This window comes from Bufo bufo, chromosome 2 (assembly GCF_905171765.1).
Source record: "Bufo bufo chromosome 2, aBufBuf1.1, whole genome shotgun sequence".
Taxonomy (NCBI): domain Eukaryota; kingdom Metazoa; phylum Chordata; class Amphibia; order Anura; family Bufonidae; genus Bufo; species Bufo bufo.
Genome location: NC_053390.1, coordinates 297221572 through 297241502, shown reverse-complemented (window position 1 = coordinate 297241502; position 19931 = coordinate 297221572). Strand labels below are relative to the sequence as shown.

The following is a 19931-nucleotide window of genomic DNA, read 5'->3' as shown; positions in this document are numbered from 1 at the left end:
TGTGTTATTTTGAAAGTCAGATTGTTGGTCACATGACACAGCTGAGGATCAGAAGGGAGGGGATAACTCACAAATACAGGAACTGGTAGGAAGATTACCTTCACTGTGATTTACATCATGCACCTTTCTGACAGGTTAGAGAATAAAAAAAATTAGTGATAGTGTTCCTTTTATTTTTTTGAGCAGTGTAGTAAAAAATATGTAAACAATTGCTGTATGGAGTGGGGTTTGAGGAGCAGTGGGGCAGAATAACTAGTTACGTAGGCTAAGGCCTACTTCACAAAATCTATTTTTGGATCCAGCTGTGGTCCATTTTTACAGCAGACAGTATCTATAGTAGACCAATTCATTTCAATAGGTATATGCACATGAGCATTGTTTTCAGCGACCATCTGCCAGTTCAGGAAAAACTGTAGCATATTCTGTCTTCATGCAGGACTGGTCCAGTCAAGTGAATGCGGTAGTGGAAAAAAATGGCATCTGTGTATAGTACATTTTTTATTGATGGCTCCTCGTAAATACTCTGTTTTTCCTTAGTTTTTTTTGTAAATGCAGCGGCCAGGTTTGGGGCGGCCCCAACACTACACTGGGTCTCTCGGCAACTGTTGAGGTGTCATCACGTGTTGCTGCTCCCCGGAAAGGATGGTAAGGTCTGGAGCATCTATTCTCATGGCTCCATATTGTGCCATTCCTTTATTATTCCAACTAGAAGTTATGAATGAATTCCTAGCAGTCTGCATTAAAGATACCCAGCGATGGTAACAACTTTGGGGTGTTTACTTGCACAGTCTGAAAATGGAAGAACTGATTCGATAGAGTCAGTCTGTGCAGGTACACATCCTAACTGGTTAACACCCCTCTGTACCCTTAGGGCTCTTTCATAGGAGCGGATGCCGTGCGGGTAATCTGCTGCGTGAAAGAGAGCCAAGCCCCGTTCCGGACAGCAGAGACACGGAGCAGTAACATGATTGATAATGCTCCGTGCCTCTCTGTGATCTTTTTACTGCAAAATCACAGTGAGATAAAGTTGTCCCCGTGATTTTGTAGTAAAAAAGTCACAGAGAGGCAACGGAGCATTATCAGTCATGTTACTGCTCCGTGTTTGCTGTCCGGAACGGGGCTTGGCTCTCTTTCACACAGCGGATAACTCGCACGGCATCCGCTCGTGTGAACTAGCCCTTACTGCAGACTGCTAGCAATTCATTCATTACTTCTAGTAGAAATAATAAAGGAATGGCACAACATACAGACATAAGAATAGATGCTCCAGAATTGTTATTACATGGGGAATGCATTAAGCTAATAAAATTGGCATGTCCGGAGAGGTGAAAGGTCCTCTATAAGTTAGTGCAAGTCGACCCTTCAAAGTGAAATAAAGTAAAGAATTGATGACTTTGCCTAAGAAAAACAAGGACAAATGTCCACAAATGTCCAGATTTCTAAATATTCGTGCTCTATCGTGACAGATGACAAACATATGCCATCTGGATGGAAAAAATAAAAACACTGAACAAAATCGCCAACATAGCTGATTCAAATTGCATGCAAAATCATCAATCACCCATATGAAAGAGACCTAAGTAATTATGGAAAGAACTACTGTTTAACCTCAGACTTCCTGTTTCTTATGTCTATAGTCAGTTCAGTAATACTGCCAGCAGGGGGAGCAGACAGATTCTGCTTTGCTGGAATGGTTTCTGTTTTGTTTCTCAATAACGTTCATGACAAGGGAACAATAAGCACAAATTCAACTATGTGTTAACCTAGTAACATAGTTTACTATGTGTACATACAGTCTATGCCAGTATAGTTCTTAGCTTGCAGACAGAGATGCAGAACAGGTTTGAACTCTTGTGACTAAACATAAAAAACCATATTCACTTTACTCCTCCCCTCTGTGTGAGCTAAAAGTGGAATTCCCCAGTCTGACACACATAGGAACTTCCCATCAGTCATCGTGATAGGGAGGCGGAGAATTGGGCCAGGAAGTTTGCTTACAGCAAGGAAGAAATATCCTAATGGTAGGTATAGAGGGCAGGAATGGCAGATTATTGCAAGTGCTGGAGCCTAGTCTTGCAGTAGGGCTATAGTGAATCTGTGTAGGAAAAACTGGCTAGAAGGGGAACATAAGGGAAGACGACATAAAGTGCATAGGAAAATAGGAGCACATAGGCGGGGGTAATGGGAGGGTTGTTAGGGACATTACAGAATGAGGAAGGAGATACAAACTCTGCGGTGCTGAAAATAGAGCATACAGTTTGACTATAGAAAACAGGAAGTATCTGATGTCTGCCTCATGTACCTTCTGCAGACGGTTCTACTCATAGGTCCAGTTGTGGGGTCAGGGCACAATTACATTTGTGATCACAACAAGAATCCAGAGCTGGAAAAGGAGAGTGTCACTTGTATAGGGCAAGACTTCAGCCCTTTAATGATTATATCATTTCCTATCAGGCATAAGCTGTGCTGCTTAGAATGCTGATGGCTGTAGGTGAGTATGAGGCAGTGCATGACAGCAACAGCATGGATGAATTTGCTGTGCCTCGAGGATCGGAAAAGGAGCTACGAGACCAACATTCCCACATTGAGAGGATATTTGGTATCGCAATGAACATTTTAGGAGTTCTTACTCAAGATCAGTTATCCCTGCAATCACCCGGACAGCAGCAGATGTGGCTGCAGCTTCAAGGTAACAAAAGGAACATAGTAAAGGCCAAGGTAAGATGGGACGGGGAATTGTTCTGTATGGTTTTCCCTAAAAGATGTAAGATTTCTATTAAAAAAATAATAATAATTCAGCTAAGGCTTTGTCCACTCTTGTGTTGCAGTTTCTGTTTATAGAGGAAACTGTGATATGCTTTCTTGTGTGATGGATACTAACATTGCCCAATGGACTCCATACTGGGGTCTGTCATTCCTAGGTTAAAATAGTGATGCACGCAGTGCTGATCTTCCCATCAAATCTGCCACATCTGCTGATGGAAGTTCCAGCTAGAGCTGCTGATGGCATTGTGGACAGCTTAATTGTTATATATTAAAAATGGATTGCCATCCAGCTTTCCCACCTGGACCTGAATACTTTTGTAATTGCATGTAATTAAAAAGTTATTACAGCCAATAAGCTATTTAATAAAAATGTATCTGTAAAGCGCCACCCTGCTGTTTGTTCTTTTAATAATTTTTTGTCCGTTTCACTGAGCTGGTTGAACGTGCTAAGTTTAAATCTTTAACTGGAGCAGTGATTGTGGAGATCTCTGGATGCATGTGAGGTACAGGGCTGGTTCTAGCTTTGCTGGAAAGAGATTGGCATGTACTATATGATGTCTTATTTGCTTTTATTACATCAGTTATGGTGTAACCCCTTTAAACGATCAAGTGGGGAATCTCAAAATAAGAGCTCTGTGCCTAGTGCAGAGATGAGATTGGAAGCCACGGTATAAGAGAGAGCACAAGCTACAAGCTATGGTAAAGGCCATAAAACCAGATTCAGTCCCATGCACTGAGCTCAAAGGGGGTATTCAAGTTACAAACATTTAGCACCTATCCAGTTAAATGTTGGATTGATGCACTTAGCTGTGCCCATCACTCTCATAGAGATTGAAAGTAGTACAGCACGCATGCTTGACCAAATCTTCTGTCAAACTCCTCTTGCACTTGGCAGGGGCCCGGATCCTCTCGTTCTAGCAATCGGTGAGTGTTCCAGCAGTCAGACACCGACTTGTATAACGTTTATCACCAGAAAAAGTGATAAAGGTTTGTGACCATAATACCTCTTAACTAGGCTGTGTAGAAGTAGCTGGGGTAGTTGGGTGTCACCCCCAGCTTTTCCAGAAGTGTCGAAGTAAAATTATCAGCATTTATGGTCAATATTTATTTCCAATAAATGTGCATGGACAAAATGAGAAAACTAAGAAATGTTTGCTTTCTCTTTTCAGGATTATATTAAAGGACTATGCTCCCCAGAGTTAGAGGAATATGTCAACTACCCACGTGAGATGCACTGTATTTTTGTAGGGGCAAGAGGTCTTTTTCTTGATTGCTTAATTCGAGCCACTTCATCATGTGTGCAACCACAAACTCCTGGTCGTATTAGAATCTCTGGCCTATTAGAAGAAGTGGTAATGGCCCAGAGTCGGATTCATACTTTTTTAGATGAAAGTATATCCAAAGCAGATGACCAAGAAGCTTCCATCAAAAGGAATTTCAAGGATCTGGTGGAGAAGCATAATGATCATCATTCACTGGATCTTCTAATACTCCCTACTTCCATAAAAGAACAATTACTATTCTTAGTAGAAGAAGATAAGTATCTCGGGGTGAAACAGTTAATAACCCATGAAAGGACACCTATGCAACCATCAGACGCAGCAATGAGCAATAGTCCTTTCTTCACTGCACCTGTAGAATTCCAAAATCCAATAATTACGAACAGTGCAACATCTCAGCCAATGGATAGATCTAAATCAAAGTCCACTAAAAGAATTTTGCGCCAAAGGGCCTCTGAGCCACGCCAATTAATTACTGATAGTACATGGGATAACAGCAGACATCCAATGCAGATAAGTAACAACAAGGGACCTACAGTACAGGAAAACAATCACTACCCCTCTAGTCAACATGCAGAAGAACCTACCCTGAGTGAAAAGGTGGAACCATTAGATGATGAACATGATGATGAGTTCAAGCAGATATCTGGATTGCTTGATACCATAATGGGAAGGGATGAGAGAGATCCTGGCTCTCAAGCTCAATTTTCTTTGGGAACACAAAAAGAGTTTAACATGCTTTTAGATTTTTTTAAGACGATGGGTTATCAGGAATCTGTTGTTCTTAAAGTGCTACATGAGAATGGGATCCAGGAACCATCGGAAATACTGGACAAAGTTAACATGGAGCAATCTAGCCATGATCAGCTCATGAGTCAAAATACCAGGCCTTCAATGTTAAAAGGGATATCATATACTCTTTCCAACAATGATGACGATGATAGTTACCTTCTAGAAGTGATGAAGTCAGCAGCCAAGAATTGTGGCTATTCACCAAGTGAAATTGAAGACATTGGAGATGGTTCTGTGACAGGACTGTTAAGAAAGCTGAATGAAAAAAACAATCCGGAGGATTTTGCAATGGCTGTTAAAGCTCAAAATAAAGGGCAACAACAAATGGACTTTAGACTTCAGCAGAACGCTGTTTCTCAATCGCAACCTGAACCAAACATTTCAGACTCTAGGATGGTACAATTCAATGCTGGAAAGCAGGCAACACTGGACAGAAACTTTCCAGAGGAGGATATATTTAATGGTGGTGCCCAACAGGAACCTGTGGTTATGGATGAAATTATAAAGAGAGATGAACACAATGTCCCTGTTGTAACAGGAGTACAGAGGTTTAATGAAGCAATGCAGACACCTTTTGAGCTAAATTTAAGAAATGAAAAAGGAAATGGCCAACTGAGGCATATTATTATAGATGGCAGTAATGTGGCTAAGATGTAAGTAACAATGTTCTGAGTTCCTAAAACCTATTTTTGCTGGTTAGACAATAAAATCTTCCTCACAAAGTACAGTCTCCCCTTAGAGAGGTTGTCTGGAATAATAAGTTAAGGGGATTGTGCCAATACGTACACTTATCTCCTATCCATAAAATAGGGGATAAGTGTATGATTGGTGAGGGTGCTGCTTTCAATACCTTAGGTTGAGTTCACATCACACATTCAGCCTCTGCTTGATGTATACCTCTGAACAGGCTGCAGCGTATCACACTGTATTGGCATACAGTGGAATACGTTGCCCTCCGAGTCCCTTCATACAAAAAATATACTGCATAGTATATGTTTTTATTCCATACTGCAAAACGAGGTATACTGATGTCCTTTTGGCCTCTACCAGATGAATGGAGACCTATGGATACATTTGGCTTGTATTGCCAGGAGATCATTAACAGGACGTAACCATGGTGTAATAAATGTAAACTTGATCTCCTCAGTTTTCTTATGCAGATTTAGATATTTCCCTATATTGTTATGGTATATATTTCCTGATGCGTATCGTGACTGCCCGTCATTGGGACTGAAAGTTAAAGAACAATGCAAACACCCTTTGCATAACTTCCTGTACCCTGGGGGTAGGATGAAGACAAAGAATCCTGTTCCATGTGTAGACATTGCACAAGCAGGTGACCCACTAGCTTACCTACCTTGTAGATACATTTCATTGTGTCCTAGCATGTGTAATAATTCAGAACAGCATTACTTCAGAGCAGAAATCTCCCAGCATCCTTGCTAGCTCAGCTGTACAAAACCTCCTCTGGTGATCTGCAGTTATAGTCTTTACACCTGGACTGAAAAATAATGTGATATATAAAGTTCTGTCTCACTGACTTACAGAAGCTCAGCTATGATAGGGATGTGTGACAACAAGCTCTTCCACTATTTCCAAGTTCAGTCAACAGAATTGTGCATGCTGCTTTGACCTACACTACAGAGAGTAAGCGCCAAGAAAGTGGGCAATGACCGGGAACAAATGTTCATAGAAATGTATGTTCCAGATCATTGCCCGCTCATTAGCGACATTTGTGTCGGGGGCTATATGGGGCCGAACAATCAGTGCACCTAGCTCTGCGATATCATGCTTAGGGGCAGGGGCGTAGCTATAGGGGGTGCAGAGGTAGCAGTCGCTACCGGGCCCAGGAGCTTGAGGGGGCCCAAAGACCCTTGTGCCACATAAGAAGACACCAGTATTATAGAAAGTGCATCCTAGTAAAGTTACACCTCTGGCTGGAGGGAAGGGGTTAGGTCAAGAATTTGGCATGGGGGGGATGCCATTTCATTTTTTGCCTTAGGCAGCACAAAGGGGATGTGCTTCCCTGCCCCTGGCCACAAAGCACTGAGGGAAGGGGGGCCCAAGCTGAACTCTTGTACCAGGGCCCATGAGCATTTAGCTACGCCCCTGCTTAGGGGCTGTTCACATCTCGTTTTTGCTGTACGTAAAGCGGATAGGTTTGTAAACAGAAAAAACATAGAGGAAACGTATGGCTTGACTCATCCATAGACTATAATTGGGCAAACAGTACAAAAGTGTATATTTTTTGTCACTGTTTATGTTTCTGTACATTTTTCTTGCAGGACTGTATAACGTAGCACACCACGCTTTTCTGTCCTGCAAAAAATACATATAGAAACCTATATCAGTGATGGCTAACCTGCAGCACTCCCGCTATTTTGAAACTACGACTGAGAACAGCTAAGCAACTGTGCATCTTGGGAGTAGTAGTTTTATCACAGCTGGAGTGCCGGAGGTTAGCCCTCACAGGTATATGTGTTTTTTTTACATTGCAGTGAATGTGAGACGGATGGAAACGTAAGACAATACGTTTCCATCTGTTAAACATATCCGTTTTTATCCAGATACATCTAAAATCTTTATTAAAAATAACAAAAGTTTAAGAAAAAAACTGATACGTTTTTATTTAAAAAACAGACACAAACATATGCACATCCATCAAAGGTATACCCTAAAAAAAAGGATAGATAACCACAAAATTGCATATGTTTGTGTACTTTTTTACTGTATGTCTAAAAGTATCCACTTGACGTACAGCAAAAAAACGAGATGTAAACAGACCCTTATACTGCATGATCCAGTCATTGTCAGACAGTTCTGTACCTAGAAATAGTAGACACAATTCTCATGCTTGTGAAATCATTGGAGCAGATTAGAGAGAGAAATGAGTCCTAATTCTCCAGTCACATAAGTGTCTATGTAGATAGAATAAAGTCCAGCTCTCAAGTGGTAAAGGTGCTGTGACCTGCTCTGCACGGATCCGGGCTGTGTTCACACCCAACGTAGATGCAGCAAAAAACTCCAAATGGATCCAGCGAGTAGAATCAATGATTCTATATTTCTTCATTTAAATTTTTTTATAAACAAGTAATCCTCCTGCATAAAATCAACGCGTTTCAACCATAAGACAGGTCTTCTTCATGGATTCATAGTATAAAGTATTCAGATACAGGCATGCAACTTACTCATATATATTTTTTAGTGCAAGTCAGTTTTCAGCCACAATAATAGTAGGACGCGTTTCGTGAGTACTATTATTGTACTCACTTATGGAATAAATATCAAGTATATTGATTGAAGAAGCCGTGGTCCGCTGGGATTCCTTTATTACTGTCTTGGAGTTCGCTCTTGTCCCGTGCGGCATACTAGTCGATCTTTTCTACTTGCTACTTAGTCTTCAGCCACAGGCATGTACATCAAGAGTTAATATTATCTACATTTTACCCTACACCTGCACTGCGGGCGTTCCTTAACATTTTCAATTGATTTCATTCCCCCCTTTTTGCTTAAAAAGCAGTTAAATGCCTGTATCTGAATACTTTATACTTTGAATCCATTAAGAAGACCTGTCTTATGGTTGAAACGCGTTGATTTTATGCAGGAGGATTACTTGTTTATACATTTTTTTTAAATGAAGAAATAAAGAATCATTGATTTTACTCGCTGGCTCTATTTGGACTTTTCTGCTGCACATAAGTGTTTATGCCTCAAGGGGTTTGGTCAGACGTGTCTGTTGCTTGGTCTTCTGAATATGAGAATAGGTCGGGAGATGATATGTGACATGTCACTGTGACGTACAGTACAGACCAAAAGTTTGAACACACCTTCTCATTCAAAGAGTTTTCTTTATTTTCATGACTACAAAAATTGTAGATTCACACTGAAAGCATCAAAACTATGAATTAACACATGTGGAATTATATACATAACAAACAAGTGTGAAACAACAGAAAATATGTCATATTCTAGGTTCTTCAAAGTAGCCACCTTTTGCTTTGATTACTGCTTTGCACACTCTTGGCATTCTCTTGGTGAGCTTCAAGAGGTAGTCCCCTGAAATGGTTTTCACTTCACAGGTGTGCCCTGTCAGGTTTAATAAGTGGGATTTCTTGCCTTATGAATGGGGTTGGGACCATCAGTTGCGTTGAGGAGAAGTCAGGTGGATACACAGCTGATAGTCCTACTGAATAGACTGTTAGAATTTGTATTATGGCAAGAAAAAAGCAGCTAAGTAAAGAAAAACGAGTGGCCATCATTACTTTAAGAAATGAAGGTCAGTCAGTCAGCCGAAAAATTGGGAAAACTTTGAAAGTACTATTTGACCATGAAGGAGAGTGATGGGGTGCTGCGCCAGATGACCTGGCCTCCACAGTCACCGGACCTGAACCCAATCGAGATGGTTTGGGGTGAGCTGGACCGCAGAGTGAAGGCAAAAGGGCCAACAAGTGCTAAGCATCTCTGGGAACTCCTTCAAGACTGTTGGAAGACCATTTCAGGTGACTACCTCTTGAAGCTCATCAAGAGAATGCCAAGAGTGTGCAAAGCAGTAATCAAAGCAAAAGGTGGCGACTTTGAAGAACCTAGAATATGACATATTTTCAGTTGTTTCACACTTGTTTGTTATGTATATAATTCCACATGTGTTAATTCATAGTTTGATGCCTTCATAGTCATGAAAATAAAGAAAACTCTTTGAATGAGAAGGTGTCCAAACTTTTGGTCTGTACTGTATCTAGAAATGGTTTAGCTTGGATTTGCCCTTTCTTAGTAATTATGTAAGAATTATTATTCAGTATTGATAATGAGTAAACAAGCAATTCTTATAGAAAGTGGTGAATTTTGTAAAGGCATTGTTGGAACCTTGTGTGCCTCCCTTGTCCAAACAGTATGTGCAGTGTTGATTGCGTGACTTGTCAAGCTACTTTGTTATTTATGGAGAGTGTTGGTCAGCTTTACCATACATAGGGGAAAATAACATCTATTTATGTACTGCAATTATTCAGATAACGGTGATTTCTGCTTTTGTCCCTTGTTCCTCTCACTTTCTTGTGTTCACTTTAAAATGCAAACCTGATACTTTCCATGACTCATTCAACAACTCATAGTAACTACTGAGAATTCACTCTTTGTGCATACTGAACGTCAAGATGAATGTATTTTGGCCTCCAATAAAAAAAAAAATGTAGAGCACTAGTTAGGGCATTATAGGGATAAGTAGGGTCATTCGAGAATAGATTTTTGGACCTTACTATCATACTATCACCCCTACATAGACCCCCCCCCCCTAAGTACATCTATTTGGGGGATTAGGCTTTAGAGTCTTCTTATCGGTCTGTGTTTTTTTTGTCTGTTTTCCATCTCATTTGTCGATGATTCAATCTCCATGTGGTTTTTATAAGTTATAAAAAAAGGTTATGTTTTATGATAATGTTTGACTTTTTTTTTGTGACAATGCATATTTTGGCCTTTAAAACAGTATAGAAAGCACTCCTTCCCGACAATCGCCTGCTTGTCAGTAAGGCTACTTTTACACCAGCGTTTTTGCTGGATCGGTCATGGATCAGCAAAAACACTTCAGTTACTGATAATACAACCGCCTGCATTCATTAAGAACGGATCCGGTTGTATTATCTTTAACATAGTAACATAACCTATGACGGATCTCAATAGCGGAAAGAGAAAGCGCAAGTGTGAAAGTAGCCTAAAGGAGACCTGTACATTTACATGTATATTGTCTCTAACCAGTGTTTGTACGAATGTTCTTTAGCGATAATCTGCTCAAACATTGGGCAGAGTAAAGGGTCCTTCAAAAATTCCTCAGAGTGTGTAAATCCTTGTCCACACTTGTAGTTGAGGTCAGCAACTGCTTAGTAATAAAATGTGGAAAAAATGCAGTAGAAACCCAGATTAATAGGGTTGTCCCATCTGGACATTTCTGAGATATTGATAGGATATGCCTTAAAAGTCCAATAGGTGCCAGTCCCACATCTGGGACCTGCTCCTATCTCAAGAACAGGGCCCTGTCATTAATAATGAGGACACAGAGCATTTCACCTTCCACCAGATCTTTCTCCATTTGCTGCTATGGGACTTTCAAAAATATCTGAGCACTTTACATTTATAATTCCTTGATCTATTCCTAGCAGTGTATACAAAGGTGTAGGACATGCCAATGACTGATAATGAGTGAAATATTATGTTCATTACTGAAAGTACAGAAAAGTCATATATAATCTTTAAATTCCCCTGTAGACATGGTCTCCATCGTTTTTTCTCCTGCCGTGGCATTGCACTAGCTGTACAGTTCTTCTGGGACAGAGGGCATCGCAACATCACTGTCTTTGTGCCCCAGTGGAGGATGAAAAAGGATAGCAAGGCTAAAGGTAAGTATCTAAAATAATCTTTCACATTTCTCAGAGAAAGGCTTTGATGCCACTTTTATCCAAAATATCAACTGTAACGTATAAAACTTTGTCCTGGCACTCCAAGTAAATGTGATGCTAGATGACCAGTTTTGAAATCTATCCTCTTATTGCATGTTGTAAGTAATGGAAGAGATTACTTGTTTCCAAAGCTGGTTATCTCGCAGCACGGAATATTGCAAACCAAGAGGAAAGGTGAGGAAGGACATATCTGTATTTCCATGAAGCCATTCTGGTAATTTAGTAATGTCAGTGATTAGCTGGAGAACAGAATCAGTAATGTATCCACACATATAGATGGAATGTCAGTGCAGAGTTTTCTGAGTGACCCAATCAAAATGTAGTGCCTGACTGTTTTAGACGAGGGCCACATAACCCCCTATATTTTTGCTGCCTCATAGATATTCCACACTGTAACCCTAATACAGTAATGGAGGTAGAAGAGCAGTGCCATTACAGTCATAAAATGAACCTAAAATTGCCCATAACATTGTGCCCAAAGTAATGGTTATAAATGAAATCCCTTTGCCAAGAGAAACATTTGAGGAGCATATCCACAGTCAGTAGAATGGTTCTCTTGCACAGGAGGGATCTATGATTGATCTCTCTTGGCACAAATGGCATTCCAGCACATTTCCAAGAACCTAGCATTGCCTCGCTTAATCTTGGAATTTCTTTGACATAGAATGACTGATTCCTCTGCTGAGTTATAAACACGATAGATGTAAATGCAATTATGGATATCAGAACATGTCCATGAACATCTTTAGTCCATCAATTCATACCACACAATAGAGATATAAATTCTATTTAGGAAATAAATCAAAGCTTTGTTGGGTTCCTTTATTGTGGGATGTCATCATATAGGACAGCAATAATAGTCCAGCATGCAGTGCTACCCTCCTGTCAAACTGATGAACACTGTGGTGGAACTGGCCCTGACCTATTATAAATCAATGAGGTCCATCTGTCACCGCTGGTGTCTATCATATGAGAGATCTGGCAGTCCATTTGTAGCATCTTTCTGCTTCCCTAACAGAACAGAAAAACTGGAAAAAATACAAAATTTGTGCACAGAGTTTTATTGTTGTGAAGCTTATACAGTCCTGATCAAAAGTTTAAGACCACTTGAAAAATGGCAAAAAATATGGCATATTTAGCATGACTGGATCTTAACAAGGTTCCAAGTAGAGCTTCAACATGCAACAAGAAGAAATGGGAGTGAGACAAAACATTTTTTGAGCATTCAATTTAATGAAAACAACGAATAAACTGACACAGGCTGTTTTTCAGCTGATCAAAAGTTTAGGACCACACCTCCAAAAAAAAAACTAACCCCCCCCTCCCAAAACAGAAATCCAAGTTCCAAACATGAACTCAGTAATGAGTAGCTCCGCCGTTATTGTTTATCACTTCAAAAATTCATTTCGGCATGCTTGATGCAAGCGTTTCCATGAGGTGAGTGGGAACATTTCTCCAAGTGGTGAAGACAGCCGCACGAAGGCCATCTACTGTCTGGAACTGTTATCCATTTTTGTAAACTTCCCTTGCCATCCATCCCCAAAGGTTCTCAATTGGATTTAGATCAGGGGAACACGCAGGATGGGCCAAAAGAGTGATGTTATTCTCCTGGAAGAAGTCCCTTGTCCTGCTGGCATTGTGTACTGTAGCGTTGTCCTGGTGAATAACCCAGTTGTTACCACACAGACGAGGGCCCTCAGTCATGAGGAATGCTCTCTGCAACATCTGGACATAGCCAGCGGCCGTTTGACGCCCCTGCACTTCCTGAAGCTCCATTGTTCCACTGAAGGAAAAAGCACCCCAGACCATTATGGCGCCCCCTCCACTGTGGCGCGTAGAAAACATCTCAGGTGGGATCTGCTTGTCATGCCAGTAACGTTGGAAACCATCAGGACCATCAAGGTTAAATTTTTTCTCCTGAGAGATTAAAACTTTCTTCCACCTTCGAATGTCCCATGTTTGGTGCTCTCTTGCAAAGTCCAAACGAGCAGTTCTCTGGCGTTCAAGGAGACGTTTTTTGTTTTTGAAGCCCTTCAGTCTCAGATGCTGGCTGATGGTTATGGGGCTGCAGTCAGCACCAGTAAGGGCCTTAATTTGGGTCGAGGATCGTCCAGTGTCTTGACGGACAGCCAATTGGATCCTCCGGCTCAGTGCTGATGAAATTTTTTTGGCTCTTCCACTTGACTTTTTTTTTCCATAACCCTCAGGATCATTTAAGAAATTCCAAATGACTGTCTTACTGCGTCCCACCTCAGCAGCGATGGCACGCTGTGAGAGACCCTGCTTATGCAGTTCAACAACCCGACCACTTTAAAAAAGGGAGAGTTTTTTTGCTTTTGCCATCACAACGTGTGACTACCTGACAGAAAATGACAATGAATCCACATCTTTGCACAGATTTGGCCTTTTAAAGGCATGTGGTCCTAAAATTCTGATCAGCTGAAAAACAGCCTGTTTCAGTTTAATCGTTATTTTCAATTAATTGAATGCTCAAAAAATGTTTTGTCTCACTCTTAAGATCCAACAATGTAAAATATGATTTTTTGCCATTTTTCAAGTGGTCTTAAACTTTTGATCAGGACTCTATGTGCATGACCGTTTTATGTCTCCTCACAGAGCAGAACTTCCTAACTGAGCTAAATGATCTTGGGCTTCTCTCTTTCACCCCTTCAAGAACCATCGAAGGCAAAAGAATTACATCTTATGATGACAGGTAACACTGAAAATTGCAGTTTATAAATCTAAGGGCAATATAAAAACACAGGCTAGGTGCCAACTTCTAGGCAGGTCACACAACTTAAACTGCATTATGCAGCTTTCCTATGATTCTGTAGGTTCTCTCTTGGGTTGAGTTCTAATAGAAGTGATTGAAAAATGTGAGTAATGCATCATCGCCCCATGTTCAGTGTCAGATAAAGTACACTTATTCTGTTTTTGGAGAGGAGAGTAAGGGAACTTCTATTATACTGCCAAAATAATGGTAACATATACAGTACAGACCAAAAGTTTGGACACACCTTCTCATTCAAAGAGTTTTCTTTATTTTCATGACTATGAAGGCATCAAAACTATGAATTAACACATGTGGACTTATATACATAACAAACAAGTGTGAAACAACTGAAAATATGTCATATTCTAGGTTCTTCAAAGTAGCCACCTTTTGCTTTGATTACTGCTTTGCACACTCTTAGCATTCTCTTGATGAGCTTCAAGAGGTAGTCCCCTGAAATGGTCTTCCAACAGTCTTGAAGGAGTTCCCAGAGATGCTTAGCACTTGTTGGCCCTTTTGCCTTCACTCTTCGGTCCAGCTCACCCCAAACCATCTCGATTGGGTTCAGGTCCGGTGACTGTGGAGGCCAGGTCATCTGGCGCAGCACCCCATCACGCTCCTTCATGGTCAAATAGCCCTTACTTTCAAAGTTTTCCCAATTTTTCGGCTGACTGACTGACCTTCATTTCTTAAAGTAGTGATGGCCACTCGTTTTTCTTTACTTAGCTGCTTTTTTCTTGCCATAATACAAATTCTAACAGTCTATTCAGTAGGACTATCAGCTGTGTATCCACCTGACTTCTCCTCAACGCAACTGATGGTCCCAACCCCATTTATAAGGCAAGAAATCCCACTTATTAAACCTGACAGGGCACACCTGTGAAGTGAAAACCATTTCAGGGGTCTACCTCTTGAAGCTCACCAAGAGAATGCCAAGAGTGTGCAAAGCAGTAATCAAAGCAAAAGGTGGCTACTTTGAAGAACCTAGAATATGACATATTTTCAGTTGTTTCACACTTGTTTGCTATGTATATAATTCCACATGTGTTAATTCATAGTTTTGATGCCTTCAGTGTGAATCTACAATTTTCATAGTCATGAAAATAAAGAAAACTCTTTGAATGAGAAGGTGTGTCCAAACTTTTGGTCTGTACTGTAGATAGTATTACTATATGGTGCATATAAAAGTCTTCAACTGTATGGTATTTTTTAGGTGAGATGTGTGGTGGAGATACTTAGAGGTTGTCCAGGACTTAAATACTGATGACCTATCCTGTGGATAGGTCATCTTTATCTTATCAGTATGGGTCCGATTCCCAGTGGCACTCGGGCAAGTGCTGCGGTCTCCTCCAAGTCCCTTGATATCACATCTATTGGCTTTTGGGCAGATCAGTCCCATTCAAGTGAATTGGATTGAACTGCAAAAGCAAGCATGGTCGATATACACCCTACACTATTGTGGCTGTTACGCTATGAAGAGAATGCAGCCTTTTCAAACTGTTGATTGGCAGAAGGTGCCAGGATTCGGATCCTTACTGATCAGCTATTGATGTCTTTTACCGAGAATAGCATATGAATATTTCATTCCCATAAGATCCCTTTAAAGGAATCCTGTCATCAACTTTACGCTGGCCATACTAACAGCAGCACAAAGTAGAGACAAATGAATTGATTTCAGCGGTCCATCATTTATAAGTTAAAAGTAAGTGGTTGCTGAGAACAGACATCACAATCATTGCAGACTAGGCCTGGAAAAGAGTCCCGGCCACCTGAGAAGAGTCCTGGTTATTCATGAGTTCCTGCTCTCCCTGCTGATGACTGACAGTCTTCTACCGAGTTATCTCCCTTTCTGTCTAGGATAGAACTGCCAATTATCAGCAGATGGACGGGAAGAGCAGGAGATTATGGATAACCAGGACTCTTCTCAGGTAGATGTGACTCTTTTCAAGGCCTGAGCTGTAATGATTATGATGCTGGCTCTGGGCAACCACTTACTTTTAGCTCCTGACTGACACACCGCTGAAATCAGCATTTCTGTCACTATTTTATGTGACCCTAAGTGAGGTCAGCAGAAAGTTGATGACAGGTTCCCTTTAAGCAGAAGTCCTGGGCGATTGGCACGTTTGCCCTCTATAATACTACTTTCTCCAAATTGCACAAAAGTTGGAACTTTAAGTTTTCTCCAACCAGGTCAAATAATTGCAGTGATTGACACGAGGTGTATCTCCATAAGCACATTTACCACAGACATTAGATATTCATGGTCCTGGACCACACCTAATGCTTCTGGAATGTTTTCTATTGAGTTTGGAATGATTCTTACATCACAGCTATGTTATCCTTCACCCTGTGCAAAGTTTGCTGCCTTCACCAAGTATCTAAATACCATGGCCTAGATAAAGTAGTTTGGCGCATGCCCTAGCCCCCCCCCCCCCCCCCTCCCCCAGCTATACCCCTGGTTATGCAGTTTCAAAGACTCCAGTGAAATTACAAGGCATATGCCCCCAATGTCCAAGATGGGAATACTCTTTTAAAGCCCTTTACAGCAGTATCATTAAAGGGGTTGTGTCACTTCAGCAAATGGTATTTAGCATGTAGACAAAGTTAATACGAGGCACTTACTAATGTACTGTGATTGTCCATATTGTCTCCTTTGCTGTCTGGATTGATTTTTCCATCACATTATACACTGCTTGTTTCCATGGTTACGACTAGTGATGAGCGAATTCTGCCTTTAGAGGCATTCCGTTATTTATTCCGTCATAATAGAAGTCTATGGCCTGCATAATGGATCCGTCCGGTTTCCGTTATGTAGGGGAGTCCTCTCCTGCATAACGGAAATGGGACGAATCCGTTATGCAGTCCATAGACTTCTATTATGATGGAATGAATAACGGAATGCCTCTAAAGGCATTCCGTTATGCATTCCATCATAGAATTGCTTTATGGTCTGTGGTAACGGAATCCATAACGCAATTCATCCCTAGTTGTAACCATGGAAACAAGCAGTGTATAATGTGATGGAAAAATCAATCCAGACAGCAAAGGAGACAATATGGATAATAACAATACATTAGTAAGTGCCTTATATTAACTTCCTCTAATTAATAAATGTCACTTGCTGAAGTGAGACAACCCTTTTAACTGGTAAATTGTTGATCCTTTTTTATTAGTATTGATTTAAATTATGTTTGCTAGGTGAAATAAAAGTATTAAACAGCTGAATTTATTTTCCAATCCAACACAGGTTTATGCTACAGCTGGCAGAGAAGACAGACGGCGTAATAGTCACAAATGATTATCTAAGGGACATTTTTGCAGAATCTCATGCTTGGCAGAACATCATAAAGGACAGGTACCTATAAAGACAGCTTTTATCTCCAAAAACTATTTACCGTATTTTTCGCTTTATAAGACGCATCTGATTATAAGACGCACCTAGGTTTTTGAGGAGGAAAATAAGAAAAAAAATTTTTTTAACCAAAAGGTGTGCTTTTGGTGGATTTTGAACTAATGGTCTGGGGATGACACTGTTATGGGGTTCTGTGGATTATGCACTGTTATGGGGGGATCTGTGGATGACACACTGTTATGGGGGGGATCTATGGATGATGCACTGTTATGGGGGGGATCTATGGATGATGCACTGTTATGGGGGGGATTCTGTGGATGATGCACTGTTATGGGGGGAATCTGTGGATGACGGACACTGTTATGGGGGGGATCTATGGATGATGCACTGTTATGGGGGGATCTATGGATGATGCACTGTTATGGGGGGGATTCTGTGGATGATGCACTGTTATGGGGGGAATCTATGGATGATGCACTGTTATGGGGGGAATCTATGGATGATGCACTGTTATGGAGGGATCTATGGATGATGCACTGTTATGGGGGATGTGTGCTGTGAAACATAGGGCCATGAGACACACATATAGCATCTTATGCTGGTCCCCCTCATGGCCCTATGTTTCACAGCATTACAGTACTTTATTCTTTGTATGTAAAATATTTCTTTAATCCTGAATCAATCGCTCTCCTTTTGATAAACTAGCTGACACTGATATATCGCCGGCCGCTATGCTGCACAGTGTGGCCGGCGATACATTAGTCACAGTGCGTGGAGGGAGGAGGGGCTGGAGGCAACTCACAGCGGGGCCCGGTGCAGTCACTGTAGTACACCGGGCCCAGCGCACAATCGCTCTCCTTTTGATAAACTTTACTAGCCTAATCGCCTGCATCAGTACTCACTATGAATGTAGCGTGCGGTCCGGCCGGCGTGTGACTGACGTCACGCTCCTCCCACTTCATTAATGAAGCAGGAGCAGGATGAAGTCATGCGCCGGAAGGACCGCACGCTACATTCATAGTGAGTACTGATGCAGGCGATTAGGCTAGTAAAGTTTATCAAAAGGATAGCGATTTACGGTATAAAGGATTAATGAAAGATTTTACATACAAAGAGACTTCTGTGCACGGGGCCCGGTGTACTACAGTGACTGCACCGGGCCCCGCTGTGAGTTGCCTCAAGCCCCTCCTCCCTCCCCGCATTGTGACTGATGTATCGCCGGCCACACTGTGCAGCATAGCGGCCAGCGATACATCCGTGTCAGCCCTGTAAAAAAAAAGTCAACCATCGTTTTATAAGACGCACTGTCATTTCCCCCCCTCTTTTGGGGGAAAAAAAGTGCGTCTTATAAAGCGAAAAATACGGTATTTCATTGTATCAGTCACATTCATTTCTCCTATTTCATATCTCGGGGGTATCCAGATTGCTGCAGTTCACTTTTGTTGGAGACATCTTTATGGTTCCAGATGATCCTCTAGGGAGAAACGGGCCACCTTTGGACGAGTTTCTTACAAAGAGTTCTTTACCTAAGTAAGTTATCTCAAATAGCTTGTGATAATATCAGCACTGTATCACATTCTTACTAACAAAAATGTACTTATATAGGGCTAAAGCCAAAGGTCATTCATTTGCTGGGCGAAGGGCTACCCATGCTCAACCAAAACCATCTTCTCAAACAGAAGTCCTCAACCTTCGGGACAGAAAACCAGTTGGATATAAGGAGAGACAAGATGAAGGTGTTCGTTCTCCCATAGACACTGAGAGGCTGAGATGTGAACTCTTAAGTATATTTCCTCAACAGGACTTTAAAGTGGATTTTATACTCCAAAAGGAGCCATGCCTAAATAATCTTAATAAGCTCTCAGAACTTCTTATAAACCTCAAGTTTTGAACTACAGGCAAATGAGTGACCAAAACATTTTGTACACTGATATAAGCACTGCTGTATCTTTAATGGCAGCCACTAAGAAGGTCTGCTCTGGATTATTTATTGCTCTTTAAAAAAACTTACCTTCTGAAGTTCAATACAAAGGACTTACTGGTTTTTCAGTGCATACCTTCCAAGCAGCAAATTTAAGACATAAAAAGAAAGAAAAAAGTAATAGAATGTATAAGTTATCTCAGTAATAGTATGTATTAAAGGTTTTACAAATCATGAACTGTGTAATGTGGGTACTATCGACATCTGACACTTGATGTGCTTTTCATCTTCTTTTTTTATCTAGCCGTAGAATAATATTAAAATGTACAGTTACCATTTTATGTCCTTACATTGTAATTTTTACTTTTGGTGCAGATTTTCTGAATAAAATATATATTTTTTAATTGAGTTGCCATTCATACGTGAAGCCATTTTTTATGCTGAAATAAATTTAAAAGGTGCAAACCAGGTTTATTTATTAGGGGTTCCTCCACTCACGCCAGCACCAATGTAACTTTTATGTCAGGTTTGTAAAAGGAAAGAAAAAAGTGGTGTGAAGGGGACTAAGACTGGGTTCACATCACGTTTTTGCCATCCGTTT

General features: G+C 40.9%; 1 protein-coding gene across 2 annotated transcripts; it reads left to right on the top strand.

Moving 5' to 3' along the window:
• The first annotated feature begins 1925 nt into the window (after nucleotides 1-1925).
• On the top strand, nucleotides 1926-19710 carry LOC120988966 (protein KHNYN-like). 2 transcript variants are annotated; one of them, XM_040416784.1, is made up of 8 exons: nucleotides 1926-2021; nucleotides 2455-2718; nucleotides 3936-5491; nucleotides 11094-11224; nucleotides 13901-13997; nucleotides 17305-17412; nucleotides 18832-18939; nucleotides 19015-19710. In XM_040416784.1, exons 2-8 carry the CDS (start codon nucleotides 2476-2478, stop codon nucleotides 19298-19300), a joined length of 2529 nt encoding a protein of 842 aa, XP_040272718.1. In that variant the 5' UTR covers nucleotides 1926-2021; nucleotides 2455-2475; the 3' UTR covers nucleotides 19301-19710. The 2 variants fall into 2 exon arrangements, with proteins under 2 accessions (XP_040272718.1, XP_040272719.1); XM_040416785.1 differs by lacking the exon at nucleotides 1926-2021 and having other exon boundaries at nucleotides 2552-2689.
• Nucleotides 19711-19931: the final 221 nt, after the last annotated feature.